The 13,299-nt window shown below is 38.9% G+C and overlaps 1 protein-coding gene across 4 annotated transcripts in view; it reads left to right on the top strand.

Annotated features, from left to right (window-relative positions):
* EXOC4 (exocyst complex component 4) overlaps positions 1 to 13,299 on the top strand; it is an 823,024-nt gene that overhangs the window by 679,723 nt on the left and 130,002 nt on the right. For all 4 annotated transcript variants that reach the window (XM_033193639.1, XM_033193641.1, XM_033193640.1 and 1 more), the window contains exon 14: positions 12,863 to 13,041. In XM_033193639.1, the coding sequence (XP_033049530.1) occupies positions 12,863 to 13,041 (179 nt within the window). The remainder of the gene's footprint in view (positions 1 to 12,862; positions 13,042 to 13,299) is intronic.

Here is a 13,299-nt window from a genome sequence, read left to right as displayed (position 1 = left end):
GCTCAAAACTTCAGAAGGAAAAACATTAATGCGAGTCAAATTTGGAACATTGCTAAATTGGGTTAAATATCTCTTAATTTATAGGTTCTTCTTTCCTCTTAGAGGAAAAATAGAATTCATTCATTCATTCATTCAACAAAGCTGTTTATAGCCCCCATATGGGCCATACCTTTTCAAACATGAGAGTAAGATAAATTTCTGTCCATACAGAATATGTTATGATTGTTCTTAACATGTTCTTCAGTCCATAGAACTGTTTGTTGGGCTTTCTGGAAAACACAAATGTGCTTCCTGTGTGTGTGTTCACGTACTGAGTATCATCTGTGATTGTTTTCTGTGTTTTAACAAAAGTAGAGTCTTTCTTTTAACTTTATCACTCAATATTTGCCTTTGTTCAATTTGAATTATTTACTTAGCCATGAAAATGTGGCCTCATTTGATGAAGCTGCTCATTTCCATATGGCTGGCTTGCCACAGTGAAACATGTTCACCTCTGTCACTTTAGAGCAGTATCAAGTAGAAAAACAATGGTGGCAATACTTAGTCACATCAAAGTTAGGTTTAATATTATTTTCTTTTGCCTAAGTGAATTAAGTAAGTGGTAAAAATAAAATAAAAGCATTTTAAAGAAACAAAGACTAGAAGAGGAATAAAAGGAGTAATGGCCCATGTTTTAATTCATCACAGAACTGTGTTCTTGTCTCTCTCTCTCAAACTGTGCAACCGTAGACAAATCTTTACTGCTCACAAAGTTAACCTATAATCATACACTATAGTGTCATATTTTTACCAACTTTTTAATATGAAAATTTTCTATAGCGTCATGTTAAACTTTCTCAAAACCATGATACTCAAAAGTGCATGTGTAATTTAACCTAAATTCTTCCTGTTTATGTTTTTCTTCCTTATTTTTCACAGTATCTGAAAGAAACTTGTTAGCTAGTTAATTATATAAGAAAACTCTATCTCTCACCACCTTCATTTTTTGAAGGAGCAATTTTAGGTTTACAGAAAAACTTGGACAAAAAGTACGGAGTTGCCATAGATCCCCTTACACTGCCACCAACCATTTCTTCTGTTTTTAACATCTTGCATTCATGTGGTATATTTGTTATAACTGATGAGCTAATACTGATACAATATTAATGACTAAAGTCTGTAGTTTACATTAAGGATCACTCTTCATATTCTAAATATATGTGTTTTGACACATGTATAAGGAATACATCCACCATTATAGTATTATGCAGAATAATAATTTTGCTACCCTAAAAACTTCCTGTGTTCTCCTATTCATCCCTCCCTCCCAGCCTAAAAATGAATCAGGAATTTGTGGATTTTGACATTTGAATTATTCCTTCATTTTCATTGGCCATCATAATCTTGACTGATAGTTGAGTCATTTTATGCTAATGTCACAGACATTTATCATATAAGCATTTTGACTCTAGATTTTGTTTTCTATGGTATTCATTATATTATACCTAATGTATTATATTGTTACTGAATATATTATAATGTATTATATTGTTATAGGTTCTCTCCCTTCCAGTAACAGGTTGTTAAACAGAACATCCAGCTGTATTTGGAGGAAAAACAATACATTGAATCTAGGTGCTTTAAAACTACTTGTCTTATTTTCCTCTGAGTTATATGTCTGACTAATCAATGCAAAGAAAAAATAATAATCATTGTTGAAAAGAAGATGGGAGAATGAAATATAAAAATGATGTGAAATAAATTACATAGGTTTTGGGTGGAGGGTGATGCAGTCCTGAATAGGGAAGAGAGACTAAAGGACGTTTTGTAGCTATTTGTAGTTATTGAGTTATTCAGAAAATAGCTTTTCTATTTTGTCTGGAGAATCAGATGAGTGGTATGTTTATTATGACTACCTTTTGGGGTTTTGTGAAATTAGGAAGTCAACATGATTAACAGCAAAATATTCATTTCCAGCAAGCAAGACGGTTGATCTTAAGTTATTATTTGACGTGAGTCATATGTTAAGTGTTCAGTGAAAAAGGAATAAAAGCAGAAAGCAGGTTTGCACTTTTACTTTTCTTCTGTGGAATCCTCTTAGCATAGGTCCTTGTACCATAGGTCCTCAATAAATGTTGAATGAATGAGAAGGATCAGCTCCTCATCAAATGAAAGGAATAAAATGTAAAAACAAAAAAAATGAGGAGGCCTCAGGCTTCAGTGAACTCTCTAAAAGTTACATGCATAGTAAGAAATTCCCTTTGGAAAGTCACTGGCCTACATTCTGGTCCTCAGCACCATCATTAACTAGTTTGTTTTGTTTTTGTCCTTAGTAGTTCTTTATACCTCTTCAATTTTTTCATCCAATTCAGATTAAACAATTCTAAGAGAAGCAGAACTCTAGCAGGGCTAGGAATGTGTTTAGATAAGGAAATTATATGAATAAAGTAAAGCACAAATGATTCTCAGAAAAGTTCCTGTTGGAAATTTGAAAGATTCTCAACGTAATATAAGCCACAGCTGTTAAAAGGTTCCAGCTGACTATAACTACCAAAGAATCTTTAGATGAGTTTGAAGGAGTAAATGAAAGGAGTGAAGTGGGGAAAAAAAAGACTTTAGCTGTCTTGAACAAAATGTTCATATTTATGTGCATAAATTGGAGACATTTATTTCATTATATCTGGATGCTTAATGTAACTTTTAAAATATAATTATAAAAGGAAAGACAAATTAGAAAACATGAATATATTAAATAAGTGCAAGAGTAGAAAATGCTTTACTAAAATATTTTCTTTGCCGCAGTTAAATGAGGTGAAGGTCGTAGATGGATATAGGATGCTGCCAGGCAAGTCTGGATGAGAAGCTGACTTAAATCTCAAAACTAAACAAAAAAGACAGGTCATTAACTGGAGACTCAGCTGCAAACATATCAATTAATGTTCAAGATGATTGAATTAGGCATTCTGTTATTATATGAAAATGATACCATTCTTGTTAGCATAAGATTGGCAGTAAATGGAAAAAAACAAAATGTAAAATCTCCCCTACACATCACATTAATGCTAGTGTATTTGGATAATTATTTGAGAATTATAATTATCTGTTAGTATCATTAAAGTGTTACTAATTTGTCTCCTACATTTCATTTTTTATTTAATTTAATTTTTTCCCATTAAAGTGGACATTTAATACCATACCTCTTTCATTTGAAGCTTAATAAAAGAAAAAAATGCAATTCTCCCAAGGTATTCCCACTTAGCCCTTGAGAAAGGCTGGCAGTGGTCACCTGTGCCGTTGTGGTGGTGGGTAGGATGCCTGTAATCAAGCCTTGGGTAGGTTGCAGGCAGAAGTGTTCCCAAGACAAGGGCAAGTGGTGAGACGGTCTAGAAGCACTGCCGAAAGCCCGTGCCTTCTGTAGGCTTTGCCCCGCTCTGTCTCTGCTGATGCCTGTTCTCTGCTGCAAGCTGAAATTCCCTGCCAGGGGGTGAAGGACCATTTGCCTCCTCACCTCTGCCTTTCTCTCCCTGTTGAATTGTTTCCACTTCCCAGTCCACCATCCTCTTTCATACTCACCTTTGCCATCAAGATTCAGCTCCGGTATCAACTCCTCCAGCATCTCCTCCCAGAAACCCTCCTCCGCCTCCACACTCCACGCTACTCCCCTCACTCACAGTCTGTGGGTGAGTCAAACAAGTAAGCAGACCCTTAATAGTGTGGTGAGTGCTACTGCTGGAAGGAAAAATATGGATAAACCTACACAGAAGAGGCCAGAGAACTAAAAAGCATACTATAACTACATTAGAAAGACAAAGGGGATGGAATTGGAGCTCAGGGGAGGGATTCCTCATGCATCCATCAAACGAGGTCAGAACACAGTATCTAAAATTAACATCAACAAGTAGCCATTTCAACAGATTCTTTAGAGAGATGGTGAAAATCACTGGAAGAATTTTAGAAACAGTAGTACCTTTTTTTTTTTTTTTTGAGACAGCATCTCCATCTGTCGCCTAGGCTGGAGTGCAGTGGCGCGATCTTGGCTCACTGCAACCTCCGCCTCCCGGGTTCAAGCGATTCTTCTGCCTCAGTCTCCCAAGTCGCTGGGACTACAGGCACGCGCCACCATGCCTGGCTAATTTTTGTATTTTTAGTAGAGATGGGGTTTCACCGTATTGGCCAGGCTGGTCTTGAACTCCTGACCTTGTGATCCATCCACCTCGGCCTCCCAACGTGCTGGGATTGCAGGTGTGAGCCACCACTCCTGGTTACGGTAGTACCTGTTTGAACAGTTATATGTGGTTGTTTCTGGGGCACAAGACTGAGACTGGGGAGTGGTAGGGCAGTGGGGTCACTACTGATTAATGTAGGTTATTTAACCATGGGTAATTATTCCTTTGGGTTAGAATTGTTATTTGCTTTAAAAATAACTGCACACATCCTCAAATCCTGTGACTGCTCTGATAGTTCCCTGCTGCTCCCAAATACACTGTTGTTCTAACACTTCTATCCCAGAAAAAAAATTGATCATCTTAAGCCATTTTCACTTTTTTTGCCAATTTTACACAAAGCATTTACTCTTCTTTATAGTATCTCTTTTTTTTTTTTCTTTCCAACTTTTATTTTAGATTCAGGGATATGTATCCAGGTTTGTTACATGGGTAAATTGCGTGTCATGGGGATTTAGCATACAGAATATTTTGTCACCCAGTTAAGAAACATAGTACCCGATGGGTATAGTGTTTTGGTTCTAACCCTCCTTCTACCCTTCACCCTCAAGTAGGCCCATGTCTACTGCTCCCTTCTTTGTATTAGTGTGTATCTCATTTTGCCCCTGCCAGGGTTCACATCTCTCTCTTCCTCGTCCTAAAACCCCCTCCCCTACTCATTCCTCATCCTTTCTCTTCTCTGTTCCAAGAGAAAAGAAACCTTACCTGATACCTCCTTGCTTTTGCCTGAGGTCAATTGTTTAATGTCTCTGCTCTGAATAGATATCAGTTCTTCAAGAGGAAAGCATATGGCAATTTGACAAATAACCAAGACACTCAATAAGCTGGTATATAAAGTATGACTTTTAAACCCATACTCATTCTCAGTAGTGGAAAAACCAGAGTATTATGTGTTCAACTTATAATAAGTGATTATTGGTTATTTTACTCCTATCACCTGGTAATCTATTTTGAAGTTCAGGAATTCTTTACGGAAAGTTATTGTTATAATTATGCACTGTATAATGCATATTATACAGTGACTCCTGGCAGAAAAACTGCATACCTACGGAAGTCCTAGCACCTAAAGAAAAAACATGAGCCTAATTGTTTATGCCTAGTGTTGCTTGACAATTTCTATGAAGCAAAGCTAGTGGCCAAGCTTATTTGAGTGTCTTAGCTAAAGAAAGATGCATTCTTTTTCCAAGCTCGTAGAGCATTTCCATGCAATTGTGTTCCAAGTCTACATATCATAACTCTGAGCTGGTGCTGTCAGCATCAAAGTACTACATGCTGCTTTGCAGTTAGCTTTTTGTTTAGTTTCTAGTATCAGTTTTCACGGAATTTTTTCACTGTCTTTACCCACTGATACATCAGTGTACTCTTCTGCTTGGTACCAAAAACGGGAATACAAAATGTGGAGAAACCCTGAGATGGAGCCTTGGGTTCCTGACCCCTGTGCCGCTAACTCCTCGTGTGTCCCTTCCTCCTCTGCACCTCCAGCTCTTCCTCTGTAAACGACAACCTGTGAGGCTCCCACTTACTGGGTTTTTTTCTTACGTGATGTTTGTGTGTGTGTATGTGTTTATGTGTATTTATTTGTTTTAACTAGCTTATGAGGTCATATTTAACATCCAGTAAAGCTATGTTTTTAAGTCAGATATTTATGCTTCAGAGGAGGTTGGAACCCCTTGTGTAATCACCTAATGTATTTCTACCCATTTTGTGGAACTTTGAATATAATCGTACTATTTTTAGTTACTACTTTGGGTTCTAGTTTACATTTATGGCATTTTTTTTTCAAACATTCATCATTTATTTGATGTCTCAGAAACACAACCTCCAATTGTAAAGCTGTTTGAAAAGAAAATTGGGTCAATTTTTTCATAATTACTATTTTCCAGTGAGGTTTCCAGAAAAACAGTATCATACAACCAAAAGCTGCCTGTAATTGCTTTTGAAGGATCCAGTTCTTAGATAAACTCAGGATTCAACACTGATATCAAAGATGTAAGGTTAATGACCAGAGTGCCTAGCCAGTTTTATTGTTCTAGAATTTAAGTGTTTAATGACAGGCATCAAATGAGTCACACAGGAGTGGCTCAATAAATACTTGTTGAATGAATGTATGTCTGTATTCATGTGCTACTTGATATATAAGTAATGGATTCAAATAAGAGAAAGGATAGTATAGGAGGAATCTCAGAATATGGAGTACAAAAACTTAATTGTTTGCCCAAATTCTGAGCTGCAGTTTTATATTGGCAATTGAAAATTACTCAGAAATAAAAAAGTTATCTATTTAATATATGGAATATATTTTTAATAATATAGGCAAAAGAACAACAGTTATGCTGCTAGGAAAGAAAAACTGTAACTTAAACTAAAAGTATAATTATAGAGAAATTTTAAAGAATTTCTTCTCATACACATTATAGAGATCTGAGTCAAATAGGAACAGGTTTTTTTAAAACATAATAAATCTCTCATAGTAATGCATTTGGACTTATCACACACCTTGACCTGTGATTAAGATCTTGGCCTCTAATTGGAGAAGCTGTTTGAATCCTGGTGTTTTGCTACCAATCTAGCCTCCATAAGGATGATGTGTTTGTGTCTTTCTTTTAGACTGGGAGCCTGCATGGTGGCAACGCTGCCTTAGCAGAATGGTGTGTGCCATTTACTCTCTAGACCTTTGCCTCTGCCATAGCTTTGATAACTCTAACCTTGCTTCTTCTAGAAGAGGCTAAATTATGCATAATAGTTTTTCTGTGCTCAGCCTTAAGAACACAACACATAAACCACTCAAAAATACTTACACAAGGACAGAAAGATAGACTGATAGAAGAAACTATGCATTTATGCGTTCCTGGATTGAACATGTCAAAACCTAACTGACTGTCATTCTAAATTTTCTCTCTCCAGATCTGAAATAAAACGGCAGAGATAGTTTGCAGGGATTCTGATTGCTTTCGTAATATTGCTGAAGTTTGTAATTGGTACATTAACTTCTCATCGTACATGTTATATTTTGTATAAAACCTTCATTTCCAGAAACTCGGCACGCTGGGAAGAAAGTTGAAGAGCACTGTCAAGGGATCTATGCAGGAAGTGATTCCCAGGAGTTCACCATCTTAGGAACTATTTTGGACAGGAGTAGGAGAGATACTGATTTTGAAAAGCCCAAGAAAAAATGCTTTTTCTCACTTCTTATTTGTTCCCTGAGCTTAACTCTTTGTTGTTATTTTAGAAATTTGAAAAACAGTAAACCCACAGAAAAGTTAACAGTGCAGTGAATACATATGTGCCATATACTGACTGAGATTTCCCGACCACTGACATCTTGCTATACTCACTCTATGCTCTCTCCAAATATATACACACACTTCCTTGCCAAACCATTCAAAAGTAGGCTACAGACATAATGACCTTTATTCTTGAAATCTGTAGCCTGCATTTCCCAAGAACGAAGACATTCTCTTATGTACCCATATCGTTACCGTATGTATTAGTTTTATGTTGCGGCCTTGTAACAAATTACCACTGTTGTCAATAGGCTTGGCCATTTGAGTCTGTCCTGGCCTTTCCCCTGCTCTGTTCTTTATCACAGGGGAACTGACTTTGCAGGCAGCATTTCCTAAGCTCTTGGGGCAGTTATCTCAGGTCTGGGCTCACCAATAGAAAGTGGCAATGAAAGATTTGGGGAACATGGCCAGGAGAGAGAGAGACGGGCCTGAGTGTGTGTGTGTGTGTGTGTGTGTGTGTGTGTGTGTGTGTAAATGTGATCAGATACAGCACAGGTCTGCAGACCAATCCCTGAAACCATTTGTGATGTTTTGTTCATAATTGCATCAGGTCTGCTGAAAGTGCAGATTTTTTTTTCTTTTTCGCTTTCTTTTCAGTAGATAGCAGAATTCTTTAAAGACTAAATGGAGACAATTTTGAGCATCTTTGGCAAAATTTCCTTAAATGAATTCTTGTCAGATAGACCTTTTTAAAGATTGTAATTGTGTGGTAAAATTAAGTTAAATGGGTTTAACACTCCTGGCAAAATTATCTTAAATGAATTCTTGTCAGAGCTCTTTAAAGATTATAAATAATTGTGTGGTAAAAATTAAACTTAACAGGTTTAACATTCTTCTTTAGTTTCATAGGCTTCTATGGGAGCCTGTTGGCCAACCGATTTGGAAGGCAAGTCCTGAGATGGGATCCAGTACCCAAACACTCATGTTTTGAGTTCTGATTCCCGCTCCTGCTGGGTCGCATCATTTTGAGCAATTGCTAAGTGCCTGTTGCCTCTGAGTTTCTGTTACTTCACCTTCTGAAGACAATGTTAATTTGCTGCCGCTTTCACTCAAAAATACATAGTGTCTTCATTAAATAATGTGTTATCATAATAAGCAGAAGATGAAGGATACGTAAAGCGGAAATAATACTGTCCAGTTGCCAGGCAGCAGCCATTCTGGCTGTGAGGTCTTCTGCAGGGGACAAGTGACTGTGTCTTCCGCAAGCCTGGAGCTACCAGTCCAGACCAGCTTCAGGCCAGTGGGCCCACTGCCTCCCACCTTGGCACAAGTAACTAATACCCGTGTCCTTCAGTTTTGTGTGCTGGGATTCCTGCCTGACGTGCCCATTTGAAAGTTCTCTCATATGTGGTGAGATGTTCCATTTTTCTCTTCACTAAAGCGTGAACTTGTTTTTCTGGAGAACATATGGATAGTATAGAAAAGCATGATACGTTTCTGCAGTTAACATTTTGGCATATAGACATCCAACCTTTTTTCGGTTCATGTATTTGTTTATTTTCTTAATATCATACAGTACCTACAGTTGTATAAATTTATTTTACACAACTGCATATCATAATGAAAAGTAAGCTATACCAGTTTTCCATGTTATCAAGTTTTTTGTATACATAATTCCTAATGAATTCATGGTTTTCCATAGTATAGATAGATGATAATTTAATAAATCAGAGGGTTTGGGAAAAAAATCTGTAGTCGGACAGCTAAAGCCATCCCTTTAAGGTTATTCTAACACATAAAAATCTTCCACCAAGCTCTTTGACACACACAAATCCTCGAAGGAATGATTTTTTGTGTGAAATGGTTATAGCTGTCAATCACTGATTCTCTGTGTCATGGTTTCTGTGCTCTTTTCAGGTTGTTAGGGGGTGATTATGGATTCCTGTCAAATGAGATGTCTGCTATGTATTCAACATGAGGCAGTTTGTATTTTTCTCAGTCTATTGCTCTTCTGTCTGAGGAGGTTAAGCAAATCTCAGTGAGCCAGAGGGAAATGGCATAGGCATCAAGCCCTGGCAGCACAGGCAAACATGCCCGGGGCCCAAGATCCCCACTCAAGCAGATTAGACTTCTTACATAAATACATTTGTCTTGATTGTCACATTCCACCTAGGGCTACAACTAATATGCATAAAAATAGCTCCAAGCCTGGTTTTCAAAGCCATTTGCCCCCCCCCCCCCCCCCCCCGTTGCTTTTTCACCACCCAGCTCAGAGGCATTTTTTGTGTTAGATCTATCACAGATGATTAAGGGGCTCGAAGAGCTGATATATATAAGGGCAGATTAAGAAAACTAAATATTTACAACCTGACTGAGTGACAGCCAAGGGAAATACTATAAATGTCTTCTGGGCTCGAATCACGGAGGAGACATTGTTTTGCTTTTCCTAGTAAGTGGATTTTAGAGCTATCCAAATTCAGAGAAAGCTTCCTTGGGATGACATCTCGTAGGCTAATTAGATAAATGAGTCAGCTAGAAATTGCATTTAGCAGCTACTAACAGAAACTTGAAATAGCAGTGGCTTAAACAAGTAGGGTTTCATTTTTCTGTGCTATGACATGAAGCTCAAAAGCATTTTTCTTGTCTGGGACTGCACTGGTGCTCCATAAGGGCGTCAGGGCGCCATTGCCCCACTGTCTTTGGGCTCCATTATGCTCAGCGCTGGCTTCCATACTCAAGGTCACCTGATGTTTGAGAAGAGCTGCTGCAGCCCCAGTTGCCATGGCTTCATTCCAGAAAGAGAGAAGGCAAAAGAGGCCTCTGGTAACTAAGATTGCTTAAGAGAGCTTCCTTGAAGCCCATCTACTGATTTCAGTTTACATCTCACTGGCCACCGCATCTGCAAGAAGGGCAGAAACATTTACTGGGGTTTTTTGTTTTGTTTCACCTTAAGTTGGGCACATTGCTGACCCCAACAACATCAGGGTACTTTTACCAAGAACACATGGGATAATGGATACTGGGTAGGCAGCTAATGGCTTCTGTCACAATAATTAACATCTTGACAATTCTGATGAAAGTTGGGACTGTAAGACGCTGTGGTTGGTATTTGTAAAACTCACCCTTGATATGTAACATATTTCCTCCTGCTCACTCTCATCTACTTAAATTCATTCATCATCCCGCTGAATAAACTAGCCATCTCAACAGACCTGAGAATAATAATAACAATAGTAGTTTTTACCAGGTAAAAACTGTTTGCACTGTGTTATGCACGTAAAAGCATCAGCTGAATGATTTGCTTTAAAATTTTCTAAAGTGGTGATGGGGAGGCGTAAATAAGGATAAATGGAATAAGACTTCCATGAGTTGCTAATAGTTGAAGCTGGAAGACAGTTACATGGGGGGGTTGTTATACTCTTCTTTCTACTTTTATAATTATTGAAATTTTCCCAATGAAAAGCTTTAAAAGTCACATTTAATCCTCACATTACTTCATATCAGGTCAGTTCTTTTACCCCTGGATAATAATGCTTGGAGTTAAGGAGTGTCACACAGCAGGCAAGTGGCAGATTCAGTATTCAAACCTGGGTTTATCTCGCTTTGAAGTCTGTGTCCCACCCTTGCCACTCAAGGAAAACACTTTTCAGACAAGCAGCCTGGGCATCACCTGGAAATCAGTTAGAAATGCAGAATTCAGGGCCCCACCCCAAGACCTTTTCCACACCCCTTACATCAGATTGGTGCACACCCACATTCCATGTGCTGGGTTCACTGCTCTTCATTGCCTCAACATCAACTGTGGCCTTTCCTTTAGAAAAGATAACCCTTGGCTAAAATAAGGAGGCTAGCCGTGTCTCACTTCTTGTTAGCATAAACATTTTAGAGAACCATTTGATTCACAGCAGTTGTTTCTTTCAACATTGGGCATCTGCTGTAGTGCTGGGTGCTAAACGCCTGTGTGTCAATTAAGCATCTTTCTGACTATGTGTCAACAATTTTTATTAATCACTGCATGCTCAAACTTAATATGACTTGTTCTAGTTAAATTAAGCCCTTGCTTCTTCTCACGTAAGGTGTGTTAGATTTTAAAAGCCTTGGGTCTTACAGAAACCTCTCCAGGTGCCTATTTCAACCTCCTCCATCAGCAGCTTTGCTTACCCACCTGTGTGTAACTTTCTTGATTTTTTTTCCCTAACAGTCGCAGTCTTTTTTTGGGGGGGGGGGGGGAGACAGAGTCTCATGCTCTGTTGCTCAGGCTGAAGTGCAGTGGCACGATCTCAGCTCACTGCAACCTCTGCCTCCCGGGTTCAAGCGATTCTCCTGCCTCAGCCTCCCGAGTAGCTGGGACCACAGGTGCACACTGGCACACCTGGCTAATTTTTTGCATTTTAGTGGAGACGGGGTTTCACTGTTGTTGCCCAGGCTGGTCTCGAACTCCTGAGCTCTGGTAATCTGCCTGCCTTGGCTTCCCAAAGTGCTAGGATTATAGACATGAGCCACTGTGCCCAGCCCTCCGTCATCTTTTCTAATTTTAGCCCTTTTCATTTTTAAAAGGAAAGAGAGCTGTGGAAATTAGGCAGCCTGAGTCCCAGCTTTGCCACTCACGTGTCATGTAGGCAGAACAGTTAACTGTCGGAGCCTCCAGTTCTTCATCTCCGCAGTGGCTGAGCTCTGTGATCTCAGGCCCCTTCCAGCTTCATCCTTTGTAACCCCTATAACTTGATTTTTCAACCCCTCCCTGACCCTGCAAAACGTTTTACACATCGGGCTCTGCGTGCAACCCACTCGATTATATTTTTCCAGTCAGTAAAAGGATCCCAGCATTGATGTTTTTTAATTGGTTTCTCTTTCCAAATGCTAAATGCCTTAATAGTTATACTTTATGTGTGTTGGATCCTTTTTAGAACAACTTAGTAAATGAATAAATGAAGCCTGTCATCCATCTCAGTTGTAACCTACTCTTTTAAAGAGTAGGGTCTTTGCCTTTGAATATTATTCAGTATTTTCTAGGTGTCAGATTAACTTGGTGGTTTTATTTTCACTACAATAAACTTTAAACCATGTACATATTTAACACCCTAAGCTGTTTGTCAACCTGTATAGCATGAGAAGAGGCAAGGAAAACACCTACAGGAGAGCAGTATAGACGCCATCCCCAGGAACCATCACTGTATAAATCAGGCCCATGCTCGTCCCTGTTGAAGGCACAATCATTGGAGTCACTTATTTCTTCTTCTAAGAACTTTTTCCCCTACCAGAATCATGCTAAGCCGGCATGTGATAGTTGTCTCACAAAGTGAAACCTAGGGAAAAGAGCATGCTGTAAACTAGTGATCATGTCAGTCCTTGTGCTAGGTGTGCCTGAAACAGCGTTGCCCGGTCCCACCTTTTCCATGCTGTATATATGAAGCGTGTTTCCAATTTGCTTTTCAGGGCAGCTTTTGGCAAGGAGTCTGAAGTTCTTATTGGAAACCTGGGTGATAAATTAATCCCTCCACAAGACATCCTTCGAGACGTCAGTGACCTCAAAGCCTTGGCCAACATGCATGAAAGCCTGGAATGGTTGGCAAGTCGAACAAAGTCAGCTTTCTCCAATCTGTCTACATCCCAGAGTAAGTATCTAGTAGGAAGCTGTTGTGGGGACAGTTGAGGAATAGACTGAATGTGTTCATTGAAAGATGAGAGTATAAACTGGTCACCATGTCGGGGCGCGTCTCAAGTTGTCAGAAGATCCTGGTTAGAATTCTGCTTGTGTTGCACTTCGCGTACTTTGTGATTCTGGGAAATGAACTAATCTTGGTTTCCCTGTGTGGAATGTGGGAAGCCAGGAAAGGCCCATGTTAACATAGCTTGATATTAACATAGCCTTA

Source organism: Trachypithecus francoisi, unplaced genomic scaffold, assembly GCF_009764315.1.
Source record: "Trachypithecus francoisi isolate TF-2019V2 unplaced genomic scaffold, Tfra_2.0 Lachesis_group4, whole genome shotgun sequence".
Lineage (NCBI taxonomy): Eukaryota > Metazoa > Chordata > Mammalia > Primates > Cercopithecidae > Trachypithecus > Trachypithecus francoisi.
This window is presented reverse-complemented; position numbering and strand designations above follow the sequence as displayed.